We start from the raw sequence: 17,159 nt of genomic DNA, 5'->3' as shown, positions 1-17,159 counted from the left end.
GACTTTGGCCTCTGCTCTGAATCAACAGTTTGCTAGCAGAGGACACTGGATACACTGCTTCAAAGAGGCCAGTGATTTCTCCCATCTAGGAGACATCCCTTAACTCAGATATGCTCGCACTTAGGAAGGGGTAGTGACAGTATAGGGCGCAGGGCAGGAGACAAGGAAGGCGATCTCCCTTGCCCTCCTGTGAATCTGTTCCTTCACCCACGAACATGGATGGAACACGGAGGCTGCACACGGGGCCTTGGGGATAAGGAGATGTACCCACTACAGTTCCAGTCCTAGAGCTGAGCTGAGGAGGGAGAAAGAGCCACCAAGCAGCAGCACTACGGTGGAGTGAATTTTAGGAGAAAGATAGAAAGTCCAGGTTGTGTGGACGCCTAACTCAGATTGGCTGCTGGTGGTTTGGGGAACAGCGGAAGAGAGGGGTGGGTCAGATGAGGGAAAGCTTCCTGGAGAAAGTGGCATTTGAGCTGTCGTCTTGAAAAGTGAGTAGGAATTAAGCAAGCAAGCAAGCAAGAGAAAGGAGAGTTTCTGAGAGAGGGAACATGCATGTGCAAAGGCAGGTCAGCGTGAGAGAACCCGAGGCATGTCTTCTAGTGTTTTGGAGCACGTGGAGGGTGGCAAGACGGGAGCAGCAAGCACGTTGCACACACAAGGGCCATTTAATGCCCTAATAAGCTGGAATTTCAACCAAATGACTTTAGACAAGGGCATAAGGGAATGAAGACAGGATGGCAGTAGGGAGGCTGACTTGGGAAGGCTAGGGGGGCAAACCCAGAGGCTAAGATGCCCAGGAGTCTGGCTCACGCAGAGATATGGTTGAGAAATGATGAAAGCTTGAAATAAGGCAGTGATTAGAGCAAGGGGTAGGCTGAGAAGAGTTGATGTGAGAGACAGTTGAGGTGACAGGATGATACAGGATCAGAAGAGATGTTGTGAGAGAGACAGTTGAGATGACGGGATGATATGGGCTCAGAAGACATGACATGAGAGAAGCGTCACCAGCAGGACCAGAGGACCAACTGCATGGCGCAGGGAAGAGTTGAAGATGCCAGGTTTCAGCCAGTGGGCGCTGGTCCCTGACAGTGGACCACTAGAGAAGCCACGGGTTTAAAGGAGAGGGGATGGGCAGAAATGGTGGCTTCAGTTTTGAGTATTCTAACTTTCCAGGTGGAAGTGTTTTGTAGGAAGTTAGGAATAAGGGTTTGGGGCCCAGGAGCAAGTCCAGGGAGGCTTAGATTTCAGGAGTCACAAGTCCAAAGATGTTCCAAGAAGAGAGGGAGCTGCAGGGAAGAGAAGTAGTTATGCCGTGGGCCACAGAGAGTTCAAGAAAGATAAGGATGAAAAAATGGGCAAATACTGTTATAAGCAAGAAATGAGACAGCAGGATAAATAACAGCAGCATTATTCCATCTGTGAACATAGAGTTGACAGGCATGAAGGATGGCAAAAGGAAATGCATGGACTCCCTCCAGAATCCATGTGATTGATTTCTCCCTCTTCTCGTGACCTCTTCCTCCCCAATAAGTGTAGTAAAGTCAAAATAAATATTTCCATCAGACTTCTTTTATGTATATCACCTTTACCTTACTTGAAGATTGAAGAAAAACCTAAAGTTTCCTGTAAAATAACGTTAAATTTGCAATAAGAGGAATTACCATAGGAACTTTTCATGTGTTAGAAACATCAGTGATGTGCAGAGGAATTCAGTAGAAGCATAACTTTATATTTGATGACATTCCTTATATTGAGTGGCACTAGGGGAGCTGGGTAGCAATGAGGTGACTTAACTACAGAGAATTGTTAATTGGTATAAAGATTTTAGGGCAACTTGAAGCAATCCCTCATGCCAATTCATAGAAAATTATTTTATACTATTAGTTCAACTAATCTTTTAGCCAAAGGAGTCAAATTAAGTCTCCTGTTTTAAAACAAACTTTAAAAAAAAATTGTGGGGGGGTAGCCCCGTGGCCAAGTGATTGAGTTCGTACACTCTGCTTTGGCAGCCCGGGGTTCACTGGTTTGGATCCTGGGCATGGACCTACACACTGCTTGTCAGGCCATGCTGTGACAGCATCCCACATAGAAGAACTAGAAGGACCTACAACTGGGATAAACAACAATGTACTGGGCCTTTGGGGAGAGAAAAAAAAAAAGGAAGATTCACAACAGATGTTAGCTCAGGGCCAATCTTCCTCACCAAAAAAAAAAAGTATTAAAAAAAATTGGGGTGGAAAAAATAATATACACTATATTCTGCCTATCCTGGCTTCCATGGGGCATTTACTGAAGGAGTGGGTTTTTTCTGTGTTTCGCTGAGCTCTTGACAGCAGCGCCTTACTTATAAGAAAGAAAACACAAATTAAAATGTCTGGTTCCATCTACATATAAATAAAAATGTCAGGAGCTAAAGATGCAGTGTTCAAAAGAAGCCATAAAACTTAGAAGTGTACACATAAAAGAGTTTCAAAGTGCTCTGCCCTGTAGAATTTTAGCCTGAAGAAGTGTTAGGAGAAATGGTTGAATTAATATATTCTCCAGTACAAAATGCTCAGGAATGGAGCCAGTTTGGTTTTTTCAATTTAGAGTTTAAGTGATACAATTAGTGAAATAAGGAAATAAACATCTCTCTTTTAAGGACTAGGGAAGGGAAGTTTGGAGCTCGCTGATGAAGTGGATGTGCAGTAGAAAAGGGTATTTCCTGGGACAGGTGAGGGTGGGGCTTTCCTGTGCCTGGGTGGTGCTGGGAGTTTCTATGTGAAGAACCACAACCCCACAGTCAGGCAGGGAGGAAATAGACACTCCGTGCACTGTGCGAGGCTCTTAACATGCCTGTGCCTCCCATTGTTTGTCTGGGGACATAGAATGGGTAGCTAGGAAAGAAGGGAATCTAAAAGGCTAGCATTTCCAAAGACGCTTTCCTAAGATCGTCCCTTAGGAAAGATGCTGTAAGCTCGTTGAGGGCAACAGCTTGTCCCCAACAGCCTCCCGTCTGCCTCCCACTGAGGGCTTTTTAAGTAACCAGATCGAGAGGTGTGGGAACTCAGCACGGTCAGTAGATTTTCTTTCCACTGATGTGAGAGGCTTTAAGGAGTCTTTATAGATCATACTGATGACCATGCACAAGCAAGAAACAGCTTCTCCGAGAGTTTTTGCTTTTCATTTCTCAAGTACCTAGTCACTCCAGGAATGAGACAAGAAGAGGAGGATCCAGATGATTTCCCTGAGGAGGGAGGGAGAGTTCACTCTCAAGGGCACCTTATCACCTTAGTCTTAAGCAGTTCCTGCCTTATGTAAGATGTGTGGACAGCAGAGAGGGCATTTGGCAATAATCAGGACATTTTTTCCCCCCACATCTGACTCCCTATTTGGAACAGCTTGTTTTTGGCTGACGACTAGACTTGTGGACACATGCATTCCAAGTCTATTTCCTTAGGAGCACCCTTATGTTGTTTAATTTACTCAAAACACATCAAAGTCTGTGGCTTCAGTATCTGTTGGTTGAGCGTCTAATTACAATAACAGGAGATGGCTGTGTCTGCATCGTGGCCAAGTTCATCAGCAGGAGAGAGGAGAGCTGATTATCTTTCTCAGCAGAGGATCGCACAGCACTGTGGGAATTCAAGGCAAATAGGATCAGATTGGGGTGGGGAGAAGCAAGAAGGGAAATGAGAAGGCTGTTTCAACTCTGTGAACTGAAGATGGGCCTACTTTCCATCTGTTCTCTGTAAGAGGACTCATTCACCCCCAGAATGTTCAATGAAGGTTGCTTGTGGTTCCGCAGTGGCAGCCCTTGTGGATATTTGGCCCTCATTTGGCAGTCGGCTTCCTGCAAAGTCCGCGATAGAAAAAGCAATAGGAGCAGCCTTTTGTTTCTCTCACTGTATTTATTACCCGAAATTTTCCCTCTTAATTAAGGTCTTTGTTCTGTGCACGTCAAGAAAACATAACCTTTCTATTTATCTACTTAGATTTTTTGAAGCAGGAGTGTAGTGGTTTCTCTCAGAATTCTTTTATCTTTCATCTCTTGGTTCCAGGGACTAGACTTCTTGCCAGTGATTAAGAAGGATGACTCCACCACCAGGAATTGTCCAGGCTGGTGTCAGTTAGAGTGACGTTACAGCGCCCTCCTCAGGGGGTGTTGTTTGACTCTGAAGACCAGGTTTGACCAAGATGTACATGGCAGCCGAGAAGGCAGCTCAAACTTGGTTCCACAGCAGATTTTCCCTCGGTGGCAAATCTTAAAGCTAAAGGAAAGCAAATGGTGCCGAGATGGAAATTTCTCCTTGTTTCCCTTGTAATCTGATTTGCCCACAGCTTTAGGTAGTGAGAACATTGGTGAGAGCAATAAACTCTTCGGATTTTTTCTTCTTCCTTTTCTTTTTTTTAAACACAATGTTCAGCATTCATGTATCAGACATGTCACTGATCTTCATGCTTTGCCGGTATCAATTCATTCATCCTCATGATACTACACAAGTATGTACCATTAGTATCTTTATTTTACTGATGAGGACAATGAGGCACAGAGCAGGGAAGCTGGAGCTTGGGTTCGACCCAGGCCGTCCAGCCTCAGAGTCTGTGCTTGTGAGAGGCTGCCTCTGTACCCACCAGCAGCTGGGAAATATGGTGGGGAAGTGGCTTCGGAAAAGTCTGAAAGAAAGGAAGACTAACTCCTAATGTTGATATGGATCATTTCAGTGTAACTTGATGCTAATGTTTTCTCGTTCCCATTATGATAGGAGTTATTTAGCAGTCTCCCCTGTCAGCTCAGAAACCGGACAACAGCTCTTACTGACTCAGGTGAAGAACAGAATGGAAATGAAATGCTTCATCATCTTACTCTCCATTGTTTCTTGCTGCATTATAGAAAGACCATTGTTTGCATGAAACCATGGCAAGAGGAAAAGCCTTCGGATTGAATGGTGATGAGGCCCAGCTCAGCCGCTCGCTAGGTGTTATGTCATGAAAGTTAGTCACCCTCATGGTGCCTCAGTTTCCTCATTGGTAAATTGGGGATAATAGTTCCCACTTCATAGGATTATTAGAATTAAATGAGTTAAAAATATGAAAAGTGCTTGAAATAGTACCTGGCATGTAGTCAGTGCTGAATTAATATTATCTGTTGTTGTTCTAACAGTGGGGTTGGCAGCTGCTTTTCGATGCTATTTTGCATTACTTACATTCTTACTGTGAACTAAATTTAGGGAGAAGTGTTTGATGTACAAAGTAATAGTCTGAGCACATTCCTGAGCTAATTTTTGAGTCTACAATAAACCACAACACATATTAGCCAAAACTGTTGTGAACTTCATACTTCCTATCCCTCAGAAATTAATATTTATTTAATAGTGTTTTAAAATATGGAACTAAATTGCCATTTAAAAGTAAAAACTAAGCTTACTAGACCCATCCTACATCTTACTGCCTCATGATGTTGGAGGAATTGAACCGAAGAAATCTGCATTTCATATTGTCAACTCCTGAGAAAGAAGCAGCCTGCTCATTTAAGTTTATGAAATTAAGGATTCTCTCCCACTCGGGAGAAAATATTTGAAGAATTTAGTCAAAAAGAGAGGGATGGTAAAAAAAAAACCAAACTGTGCTGTGTGGGCGTGATTCAAAGTGGATAGTGAGAGAAGGGGCCGGGGAAGGACTTTCATGAAGTTACACTCAGAGATGATGAGGGATCATCTCTACTTCCTCATCGGCCCATTCTCCCTCTCGCCGTGTTACTGTTATTGTGAAGCTCAGGTGAAGACCTGGAGACTGAAAGCAGTGTGGATGGAATGCCTACAACAGATACTCCAGATTCAGAATTATCATCCTCACTGGGAGACCTTGAAAACTGGCCAGAACCTTCACAGAAATCAAGCCATGTCGTAGCTTATAGTGGGGAATCAGAGGAATGCGTGCATCTGTTGCCCCCCTGGGAAGTCAGGAATCCCTTTTCTTGGGCCATGAGAAAGGAGGGAGGCAGGCACATCCTCTGCTCAGACACTTGGGCTGTTCCTTTCATGCTGTGGATGCCGTCCCTCCTCACCTGTTCTAAATACCTGCCTTGGGGTAGGGAAGGGAAGATGCTGGAGCCAGTACTGGTGTCTTCAGAGAAGGCAGCCAGGAGGCACCACTTCCTCCCTTAGGACAACTGTTTCTAGAGTGGTAATCTCCAAACCATCAGTTAAAGACAGTTTTTTTGAGTATGTGCTCCCAATATATTTGTTCCTTTCTTACATCAACCGTACTACTCTTGATCCATCTAGTAAATATTTAATAATTATAAAATATATTAAATTTTTTAATTTTTACATAATAACACCTGACAGTTATGAAGTGTTTATCATATGCCAGGTATAGTTCTAAGTGTTTTTCGCGCAGTAACTCGTTTACTGTCTTGCTAAGTAAGAGCGGATTTCATGTTGCCGTCAGCTAATATCTCAAGGCACGGTTCCTCACTGACAACAGCGAGCGTGATTCCATATTTCAGCTGTCTCCTGGAGCATTTCAGATGCTTTTGGCTGAATTACTGCTCTTGTCAGATAGGACTAGATTGGCATTACCAAAAGGAGGCTGTGCCAGCTGTGTCATGTTCTTATTTGCTCATGTTTTCTATCAGCAGTTTCTTTGTAGGAATTTTTTACAAACCTGGTGTCCACTTTGTGGGGGATACTTTAGTTAAGAACTTAGTAATATAAGGCACACGACCACTTAGTTGGGGGCACATGTACCCAGCGATGGGTCGCAGTGTGCCAAAGCTGATGGATATGCGAAAGCTCCCGGGCTGCATGAGTGTTGCGGAGACGGCTGACTTCCCTACCACGTGGGGGTGCCAGTGTCAGTCCGTATGAGAAATACCAGCATTAGGTGAGATAATATTCAAGATTCCTACTTTTCCTCTTCCATGCTGACTGTTATCCCCGTCATGTGGAGCGCGCTCGTCTGGGAGGGAGGAGCGAGGCAGGGGGTTTGCAGACGGGTAGAGCCCTGTGCAGTGAGGGAGAGAATGCGGAGCCCTGGTTTCTCTAAGCTGGTACAAGCGTGTCAAACCTCATTCCTTGGTTTTCTTTGTGTTTCCTGCCTTACGTCTCAACACTTCTGCCAGGCTCCACAGGAAACGTCTGAGGTTTTGTCTAGACTCTCCCCATCTTTGTCAGCACACCATCAGAGGGCTCCTCGTTGCCTCCGAGAAGGCTCCTGAAGGCTCTTTCGCCTGTGGGTTCCCCGGAGTTGAGGTGTACAGGATGTGGCTGTTTCAGTGGGGCTAAAATTTAGCCTACTAATTTTTGACATCCTTGATTATAATCACACCTGAAGCTGAATGGACACAGGCTACTTCTGTCAGAACTCATTTCGGCTCCTTGTTCAGAAGTAAATTTCTGTTTGGAGCAGTCTTATATTTGCTGAAAGGCCCAAGGAGAGCCCTTCTCAGGTAGAACTCATTAATTTAAGTTCTGGCATTATACGTGATCATGAAAATGGGAAAAAAGAAAATAAGCAATATTATTAAAAAGCAGATTCTAGAACTTTTCAGAAAGCAGGATGTAACATTGGGCCTGCTTTAGAGAAACCCTAAAAGAGAAACTGTGAACTTTAAACTCCCAATTTGTCACCTTCTGGAATCTTCCTTTATCTGGCTCCAGGTGTGTTCCTGAAAAGAGGTAGGAATGTGTGTGTGTTGTAAATTACACACAAGACTATTGTTTTTACAAATCAGATAATTTAGAATGAAACTGGAAAACTGCTTCAAAGTTATTCTTTTGTGAGGCGTAAGTGATGGCTGCCAAATTTAATTGTGTGGTAGGTCAGGAAGGAGCTTGATGTGGTTTTTCTTGAGGTGGAGTGCATTTCTAATTCATGTTTATCTGGAGCAAAAACAGGGGAAACGTTTGTTAAAATGTGTACTAGTAGTAATTTTGAAATTCCTTAGGTCAGGAGCATGTTACTCTAAATTTGAAGGGTCGAGCTTTGCCTCCCGGGCTGGTGCTCCAGTGATATTTGCTGACACTACCCGAGAGTGATGGAGGGTCACTGCCGAGAAGTCGTAGCAATCAGGTGATGGCCCGGACATGTATGCAATTGCTAGTAAGCCACAAACAACATAAAATAGCGCAGGCAACACTGAGTAGTGGAAGGCTGGAGAGTAGTGGAAGCCGGGGAGATTAATTACACAGGGTGTGTGTACTGGGAAGTTGGAAAGATCCCTTGACTTAGAGTCTGGAGGAGTGGTTTCAAATCCTGGTATTACCACATACCAGTAAGATTACTTAACTGTCTGTGCCCCAGTTAAACCATGGGGAAAATGGGATAAGGACACCCACTTGATGGTGGTGTTGTGGGGATTAAACACAATAGGTGGTCAGTAGATGTCCTTTGAAACTTGGACCTGCCATAGGGAAAGTAGTTGAAGAGGAATAGAAGGGACAAGAGTTGCACAGTGGAGGAGGATGAGCATCCCATGTGGCAGAGTTGAAAGGAAGGAGCTAAGGGAACCCTTGCTGCTCCCTGCCTGCTCACTGTCCACCAGGCCATTTAATAGTGGGTGTAAGTCATTACTACCACTTCTGGCTTTTTTGTTTCTCCTATATGCTGGACACAGTGCTACACACACTATTTATTTTTTGAATTGCTATACAGGATAATTAACTTTCTCCTTTTGGTATACAGTTTTATGAGTATTGACATATGCACAAATTCATAGTCACCACCATCAGGATACAGACAGTTCCGTCACTATAGATTCCTCCCTCTTTCTCTCCCATAGCCATGGTCCTCTGCACTTTTAATACCTGTTCATATTCTAGATTGTTTCCTCCAAGAGCTTGGAAACCATGATATTTTTATTCGTTCTGCCTCCCCAGTGCCCAGCAAGAGCCTGGAACGTAGGAGAGCAGACTGAGATAATTGTTAAATGAATGAATCCTTACTGTCTATGTCCTAGTTTCGTTTTGTTCTTTATCCTTGTTCTTTAATTAGGAAACAGTTGAGGGAAGTTAGAAAACTTACCCAAGAGCACATAGTAGTAAGTTCCAGAACCCAGGTTTGTCTTGATCTCAAGCCCGTGCTGTTTCCATGCTAAGCCTCTTAGGTCCTTGTGCTTCCTTGTTGCGATGCACCTGCCGAAGGCCACAGGATCAGCACTCCCCAAGCCCGGCTCCATAGCACTCCTAGCTGCAGAGGCTGCTGAGGCGTTCCTGCCCTAATGCCCCAGGGCAGCAAATGCAGCTCCTGGTCTGCCTTGGCAGGCTCCAGAATCTCGCCCCGACCTTACCTAGCCCTCAAGATCAGCCTTAATCGGGCCACTGTCCACATGGGCCTCCATATATAGTCCTCTTTTCACCTGCATTGCCTACTAGTTGTTCGCTTTTTCCAGAAAATCCTCCCTCCCTCAATCCATTATTGCCCAAGCAGGGTAACAGACAAGCATGTACAATACAATGAATGCTCCGGCAGGGTTGGGCTCAGGGTGTGGTGGGAGCTTCGAGGAGGAGGTGATGTTTAAACGAATACAGCAGGGGGTTAGGTAGAGGGCGTGGGAATAGTAGTAGTTTGCTTTATTAGGAAACCATGGCAAATGGACAGTAAGCCACAGGGACAGTGGCCCTGGAGTGACCCAGCCGGGATCACTCAGCTGACCCGTGTGGGACCTGCCATTCGGATCCAGAGCTCCTAGTCCTTAAGTCATTGTTCTTTCCCCATGACTTTCCTCTGAGTGAGGCCGCATGCTCCTCTGTTTATGGGGCTTTCAGTTGGTCATAAAAGTTTCTTCCCACCTCCGTTTGACTGTCTTTTCAGGCTGGTATTTCCCTCCTAACCGGCTCCACACTTTCATTCTTTGTTCTCTCCTAAGCCTCATAGTGTAGTTTGAATGAACCTTGAAAAACATGCATCAGTTCTGTCACTCCTGCCTCAATCAATGGTTTTTTGTTACTGTCAGGCTAAATCCAAGATCCTGCATGTGTCCTGGAGGGACTGAGTGGTCTAGCCACTACTTGCCTCTCCAGCCTTCTCTTAACCCCCTCCTTGTCCGCCTCACTCCCCATCCAGCCACATGGGCATGGTCAGTCTCCTCTTACTCATCATGCACCTTCCACCACAGGGCCTTTGCACCTGCTGTTGCTGCTGCCAGTATTCTCTCCTCTCCCCTCCTTATCTTGAGAACTTCCAAACAGCCCTCAGCCCAGTCCTCATGTCCTCAGGAACTCTCCTCCAAAATGTCCCTCTGCAGGCTGGCCTCACAGCACCAAGAACCTCTCCTGGTAGCCCTCCCCAGAATTATGATCTTACATTTATTGGTGTGATTATTTGATCAGTGTCTATCTCCCCCAGTGGATTATTAAGATCAGACCGTGTCTGAGATCTCTTTCATCCAGCATTTCTCCCACTGCCTACTTTCATGCCTGTCACACAGAGAGGCCTCAGTAAATATTTGTCGACTAAAAAAAACTGACTATTTTATCTCTCAGCGCCTAGCAGAGAATTGGTTGGAAACAAGGTTTTAAAGGGCACACAGAGTAATGAATGGCCTATGTCACCATGATTACCCAGATGCACAAGGAAAATACCGTGGGGCCCGGACTCTCCCACTCCGAAGCATGTTATGTTAACCTTGGTTTTATTTTAGTCACAAGGATGAGAAACTACTATATAGTTGGAACTTGTCATAAACTACTTTATTCTCTTTGGGGTGGTGGTAGTGGGGGGGCAGCATCCAGCAGCATTCTAACATGGCCATGAAAAAGAAATAATTATGTGATGTGGTACCCTAACCATTGCTACAATGGCAATCATTTGACAATTTGTAAATGTATTCAATCAACATCCAACATGTTGTACACCTTGAATTTACACATTGTTATATGTCAAATATATTTCAATTAAAAAAAAATAAGAGGGACCAAACGAGCTTTATTTAATGGCTTCAGCTAAATAAGGAATTCAGTATTTATTGTCGCTGGGTAGATCAGCCTGGTAGTCAGAAGTGGATGTCACATGCATCTTCTGTATTTTCTATCTCATTCCTCCACGTGGATCATAATCCAGCTCCTTTTTCCTCTAGCTAAGATCTTGCATGTTGTGTGACTTACACATGGCTTTTAAAAGGGTTCATCCTGAAATAGTCTAGAAATCACCGGGCAGGTACTAAATCTCTGGCCGATGAAGGGACACGGGCTGCCCATAACTTTAGGGTGGGAAGAGCAAACAGAGACTGTGAGTGTCAGCTGGGAAACTGAGGAAGGTAGGACATAGGAGAAGGACATTGGAACTGGTTGCATCTCGTGAAGCCTGGACTAGACTGAGTCCGAGGGAAAAACATGCTTTAAAAATTCAGGATCTAGACCAAAGAATGGAGCAATAACCTGAGAGTGTAAAGGCCCTAAGGGGGAAAACTGAGTCCAGTTCTTTCCCCTTGAAGAGCCTGCGGAAAGGGCCTGACTTCCTCCAAGGCTCCAGGCCAGGATGCTCTGGGGCAGTGGGAGAGGGAAGGGAGGAGTTAGAGGCTGAAGCAGTCCGGGAGGACTTCCTGTTTGCTTGGAGTTTGGCCTCAAGCATCCACGTGTCAGAGTCAAGTAGATCTTGACCTCAAGTAGTAACTGAGCAGGTGGTTGTTTGGGCTCCTCCCCCCGGCAGAGAGGAGGGACGCTGCCTCCCGTAGGTGGTGGCAGCAGCGGCGACACATTTGGGGGCCCTGCCCAGTTTTTGCCGTGTTTTGACTCCACTGTCCGCAGACCAGACAGACAACCGAGTGGATGGCTGAGCCTGTAGCGTCGCCGGGTCGGCGTGACCCTGGGGCAGCGGCCACTGGCTTCTCACTCCCCCTGTCGCTGTCCCCGCAGGACTCGGAGGGCATTTCCTGCCACTACTGGTCGCTGTTCGACGGGCACGCGGGCTCGGGGGCGGCGGTGGTGGCGTCCCGCCTGCTGCAGCATCACGTCACGGAGCAGCTGCAGGACATCGTGGAGGTCCTGAAGAACACGGCCGTGCTGCCGCCCACCTGCCTGGGCGAGGAGCCCGAGGCCACGCCGGCCGCCCGCACGCTGACCAGGGCCGCGTCTCTGCGCGGAGGCGTGGGCGCCCCCGGCTCGCCCGGCACCCCGCCCGCGCGCTTCTTCACCGAGAAGAAGATCCCCCACGAGAGCCTGGTCGTCGGGGCCTTGGAGAGCGCCTTCAGGGACATGGTAGGTGTCGGCCAGGGCCCTGGAGGGCGCCTTGAGGAGATGGGAGGTGTCTGCGGGCCCAGGTCCTGGAGGGCATCTTCAGGAGATGGGAGGTGTCTGAGGGGCCCAGGTCCTGGAGGGCATCTTCAGGAGATGGGAGGTGTCTGCGGGCCCAGGTCCTGGAGGGCATCTTCAGGAGATGGGAGGTGTCTGCGGGGCCCAGGTCTTGGAGGGCGCCTTCAGGAGCTGGGAGGTGTCTGCGGGGCCGAGGTCCTTGAGGGCGCCTTAGGGGAGATGAGAGGTGTCTGTGGGGCCCAGGTCCTGGAGGGCATCTTCAGGAGCTGGGAGGTGTCTGCGGGCCCAGGTCCTGGAGGGCATCTTCAGGAGATGGGAGGTGTCTGCGGGCCCAGGTCCTGGAGGGCGCCTTCAGGAGCTGGGAGGTGTCTGTGGGGCCCAGGTCCTGGAGGGCGCCTTCAGGGAGCTGGGAGGTGTCTGTGGGGTCCAGGTCCTGGAGGGCATCTTCAGGAGATGGGAGGTGTCTGCGGGGCTGAGGTCCTTGAGGGCGCCTTAGGGGAGATGAGAGGTGTCTGTGGGGCTCAGGTCCTGGAGGGCGCCTTGAGGAGATGGGAGGTGTCTGTGGGGTCCAGGTCCTGGAGGGCGCCTTGAGGAGATGGGAGGTGTCTGTGGGGTCCAGGTCCTGGAGGACGCCTTGAGGAGCTGGGAGGTGTCTGTGGGGCCGAGGTCCTGGAGGGCGCCTTCAGGAGATGGGAGGTGTCTGCGGGGCCAGCAGCATGGCCGGTGGGCCCTTGAGCCGAGTGCTGGCTTCTTGGCAGTCTCCCTGGAAGGGCATCCGGGACCCGTCCCCTTGCCGCATGGTCCGTTGGAACATCTCCCTTCTGCAGCAGGGCTTCCATTCTCCATCGAAGCTGGCGCTGAGAGAGGTCTGGCACTGAATGCTGGCAAAAATTAAAAAGAAGATGAAAGGGGGACAGTGCGTGAAGTAGGCTTAATAAATGTGAGCGTCGCTGCCTCTCTTTCCGCAGACTCCTGCGGGTGCCAGTGGGGACGATTCCACCTAGTTGAAACGTGAGCGTGGTTGCCATCTGCTTTACACACGTGTGTGAATTCCAGGTGTTTGGGAAACAGAGCTTTTAGTAAAGTGCTCAAAGGTACCCTTCCCTTCCAGATCTGACCTGAGAACAGCTCCTTTACCATGACTGGCAGTGTGGTTCTCACTGCCTGAAAAAAGTCGGGCCGACAGCCAGCAATCATTAGTTTTACTTGGGAACACAGATTTGTTTGTACATTTAAATTTGAGTGTGTCTGATCAAGGAGTCAGCCTCACTCCTGAGAACACACTCGGGTGAGAGGACACTGAGCACACTGCTCACAGTGTCCCTGGCTGCCCCTCTGCCCGGCGAGGATGCACGCCGGTCTGCCCCTGTGCTGCCCTGTGCTACCGCCTGCCCTCTCTGAGCCTGCTTTCTGCTGAGACAATTATTTGGGTTCCAAAGATTTTCTCTCCTGAGCAGCAGCCTGTGTGCAGATAAAGAGTAAGAGGTATTTAAAGGGGTGGTGAGGACCTGAGTAAGGTGAGTGACAGTAATATCCTTAAAACCTGGAGATTAAAAAGTGATAACAGCCTGTTAAGCAAGAGCATCCAGAAGCATCTGCCCAGAACTGAGTGTCCACACTGCACAGGCTCAGGGTCTGCCGACGTCAGGTTGTGGGCTAATGAGAGGAGGAAAGTAAATAATTGTAAACAGCGTCATCTGGTTTGTTTGTAAGGCAGAATAGTTCATGTATTCACACCTCAAATTTGCACCCTCTCCTTGTCACGTAGATATACCCTCTGATTAGCAGCTGGTTTAAAAGGCACCCCTGTCTCAGAGCGGCTGGTAGTCTTCAGTCCCAAGAGAAACACGAGGCTGGAAAAGATCACTTAGGAGAAAGGTAGTAAGGCGTCAAGGTAGTAAGATTGACTTCTGCTCAGACTTGGTGTGAAGTCTTACTCTCAGAGAAGCTCTGCTGGGAAGAAGTGCTTCTAGTGTTCAGAAAGCTAAATATTTAACAGAGGTAAAAGTTTGACCATGGGCTCTCCCTCTAATGGGAGAAAAAGTCAGTTTACGTGATAGAAGTGAAAAACCAAAGGCACGTTGGGTTTTCCGTTCCCTCAGTAATTGCTGGCACCTGCGACGCTTTCCTGGCAGCGGCTGTATTCTCAGCTTTATCCACCAGAGGCCACTGTCGTGCTGAGTCGGCCTCCAGCGTCTCCGGCTGTTGGAGGCCGTTACTGGCTCAGGGTGACAAGCAGCAACTTTATTGGAAAGGAGAGGCTCATTCTTGTCTTTCACATTTTTTTTTAGCTTTTAACTAGCCAGTTCATTACCTGAAATTTTTCTTGGAAACTTCGTTGTCAGCGAAAATATTGTTTCACTTTCCCGTGTCATTCATTCAGTCAATAAATATTCGTTGAGAACTATTTGCCAGGCCTGATTGGGAAAGAGCATTGAGCCAATTAGGCAAAGTCAGGTATTAAACAAGGAAAATCTGGGAAGGGCCTGGGAGGAGAACGCAGGGTGAGGTAGGAGTCTGAGAGAGAGACAAAGTGGAGGTGATGTTGGGGGCTGGAGGGAGGAGGAAAGCACACAGAACGGGGGTGGCGGGGATGGTGTTCTGGGCCAGGAACCCATCTGAGTGATAGAACCACGTCAGAGAGGGAACCCAGATGGACCGAAGGCCCCCAGCTGACATCCACTGTGGGTAGAGGATCGACTTGAAGGGTGGGGATGATGGACCATGAATTGGAGAGACGGTCTGGAGCCCACGTGCAGAGGACCCAATGCCCCAGATTCTGAATTTTGGGCTTTCAGCTGTACCTGCTCTTCTCCCATCCATCCCACCCCACACCTTCCTCTTCGCAGTTTAGTTTTTCCCAGGTTGTCTCTCAAGCCTGTAGCGAGCTAGAGCCCTGCCTGGACTTCGCGCCATGTGCTTGGCCCTCTGAAGTGAGAATCCTCATTGTTTTCTGGTCCTCTGTGTGCTTAAGAGGCTGGCTCTGCCTCCTGCTCTGCTAGGGGCTGAGCCAGCTGCTGCCTGTTGGCCCAGAATAATTATTCACACTGCCCCCTTTTACTCTCAGAAGTGTCCCTGTGTGGGTGACATCTTATGTTTAATCACAGAGAGAGGCTCTTGCTTTTTCCTCGCTTCATCAGGGACTTCAGGAAGAACCTACTCTGGTGTCACAGAAACATGCCTGACTTACCGTTAAATGGCTTGGGGTGAGCTCCAGAACCCACCACACAGACGTTATACAGCATCCTCTTGACTTAATGGCCTGGAAGGCCTTTGCCAACTCATGAAACACGTTTTCCTTCCTCCCTCTCTCAGTGTTAGGTTTCTGACAGTCAGTGTTTGAAGGTAAACTTTGGTTTTGTGAAATGCCCAACACGTAGCCAGTTTCCTTATCTTGGTGGCCTGATCTTGGCGGTTGCTCCTCAGGCCTTTCAGAGGGGGCCTGGTTTGGAATTTCCTAGATGTTCCTTTACTTTTTCCTCGCGATGGCCAGCCACTTTCTAGCTTTCCTGTGTCTAGGTATGGCAGGTTTTGTGCTGTTCTGATCCTCCATTTTAAGAAAACTCAATATTAAATAAGATTCAGCCATTTCTACTTTGTGGCTTTCTTGCTTTCTCTCCCACTTTTAATCCCTAAAAATTCCCCAAGCCCAGCAGCTAATCCTCAAATCTGCCTCACTGGTGACATCTTTGCAGCCACCCCTCCTGGGATCCAGAATGTAACTTAGAATATCCCTAAAGGCCAGCTTGCCTTTCATTTGGGGTTCTTCTTTATTTCCAGCCATTTAGAGTGGAGAGCCAGAGGTCTCTGGTCTCTCTCTGTCACTAGTATGTACTGAGCTTGTATTTGATAACCAGCGTCTGCTAGACACCATGGCTGTCTGGAAGTAAGAGATTAGATTTTATATCTGGAGGCATTAGTCATCACACATTCTGTGAACATACAGATACACAGTATCTCATTTATTTGGATGTTCTAAGTAACGTTAAGTGGGTGGTGAAATGTTGACATCTATCTGAAAGAGAGAATCGGTTAATAAGATTCAGAAACACCAAGCCAGAAGAAATAGTACTTATTTCCAGGAAAAAGTAAGTACTAGTTGCAAAATAGAGACTAACACAAATGGGGGGGATAAAGCTTTGAATAGGGGAGAGGAGAACAGTTTCATCAAATGCCGGGAGCTTCTCTGAGGGCGCCGCTCGTCCTTCCCCTTCGACCCTCGGTTGCCTGGCGCAGCGTCGGGCTTGTGGTGAAGGTGACCCCTGACCACTGGCCCCTCAGAGTCATGGTGTGTGTGGCGGAGGCAGATTTGCCCTGTGGCCCCCTTCTGTGTCTCCTCTTGGATCTTCACAGTGAGAAGGCTGTGTAGATGACTCCTCCAGTGTCCCCTGTGGACAATGAACCATGGATTCCTAAAGGACCGGAATCTCAGGAGCTTTTGACTGACTTCAGTTCTGCCAACAACACGTTGTAGCAATGCCTACTTTAGCAGCGAGGTTTTGTCACCTGTTGTGGTTAGGTTGTTGTTTGGCCCAGGATGATGGATGTGAGTGACAGTCTTCTCCCTACTTCCCCAGCTCCCAAGAGCAGTGTTGATAGTCAGCGTTTCAGACGCATGAAGGAAGTCACTTCCATCCCCTGTAGATCTCTGCCTTTCTGCCGCCTACAGGAGTTGAGTTCTGCACACGGGCGGGAGGACCTCAAAATTCTGTCCTATTTCCTTTTCAGTGAGAGTATAGATTCCTTGCCACAGTGAAGAATGTTCTAGAACTTTGGTTGTGATGAAGGGAGAAAAATGGCAATTTTGTGCGGTAAAACCACTACACATCTTCCTGTTACTGAGCCAATGGCTGGAAATCCCACTCAGCTTGGCTTTGTCGGTAAAAACCATAAGGTGACACTATGGTGAAAAAGAGGCGAATG

The 17,159-nt window shown here is 47.6% G+C and overlaps 1 protein-coding gene across 2 annotated transcripts in view; it reads left to right on the top strand.

The window, feature by feature from the left end:
• The window catches only part of PPM1H (protein phosphatase, Mg2+/Mn2+ dependent 1H), a 231,415-nt gene that overhangs the window by 91,203 nt on the left and 123,053 nt on the right, over positions 1–17,159 (top strand). For both annotated transcript variants that reach the window (XM_070621935.1, XM_070621936.1), the window contains exon 3: positions 11,841–12,182. In XM_070621935.1, coding sequence (XP_070478036.1) covers positions 11,841–12,182 — 342 coding nt within the window. The remainder of the gene's footprint in view (positions 1–11,840; positions 12,183–17,159) is intronic.

The sequence above is a fragment of the Equus przewalskii genome, chromosome 5 (genome assembly GCF_037783145.1).
Source record: "Equus przewalskii isolate Varuska chromosome 5, EquPr2, whole genome shotgun sequence".
In the NCBI taxonomy this organism is placed as follows: Eukaryota; Metazoa; Chordata; class Mammalia; order Perissodactyla; family Equidae; genus Equus; species Equus przewalskii.
This window is presented reverse-complemented; position numbering and strand designations above follow the sequence as displayed.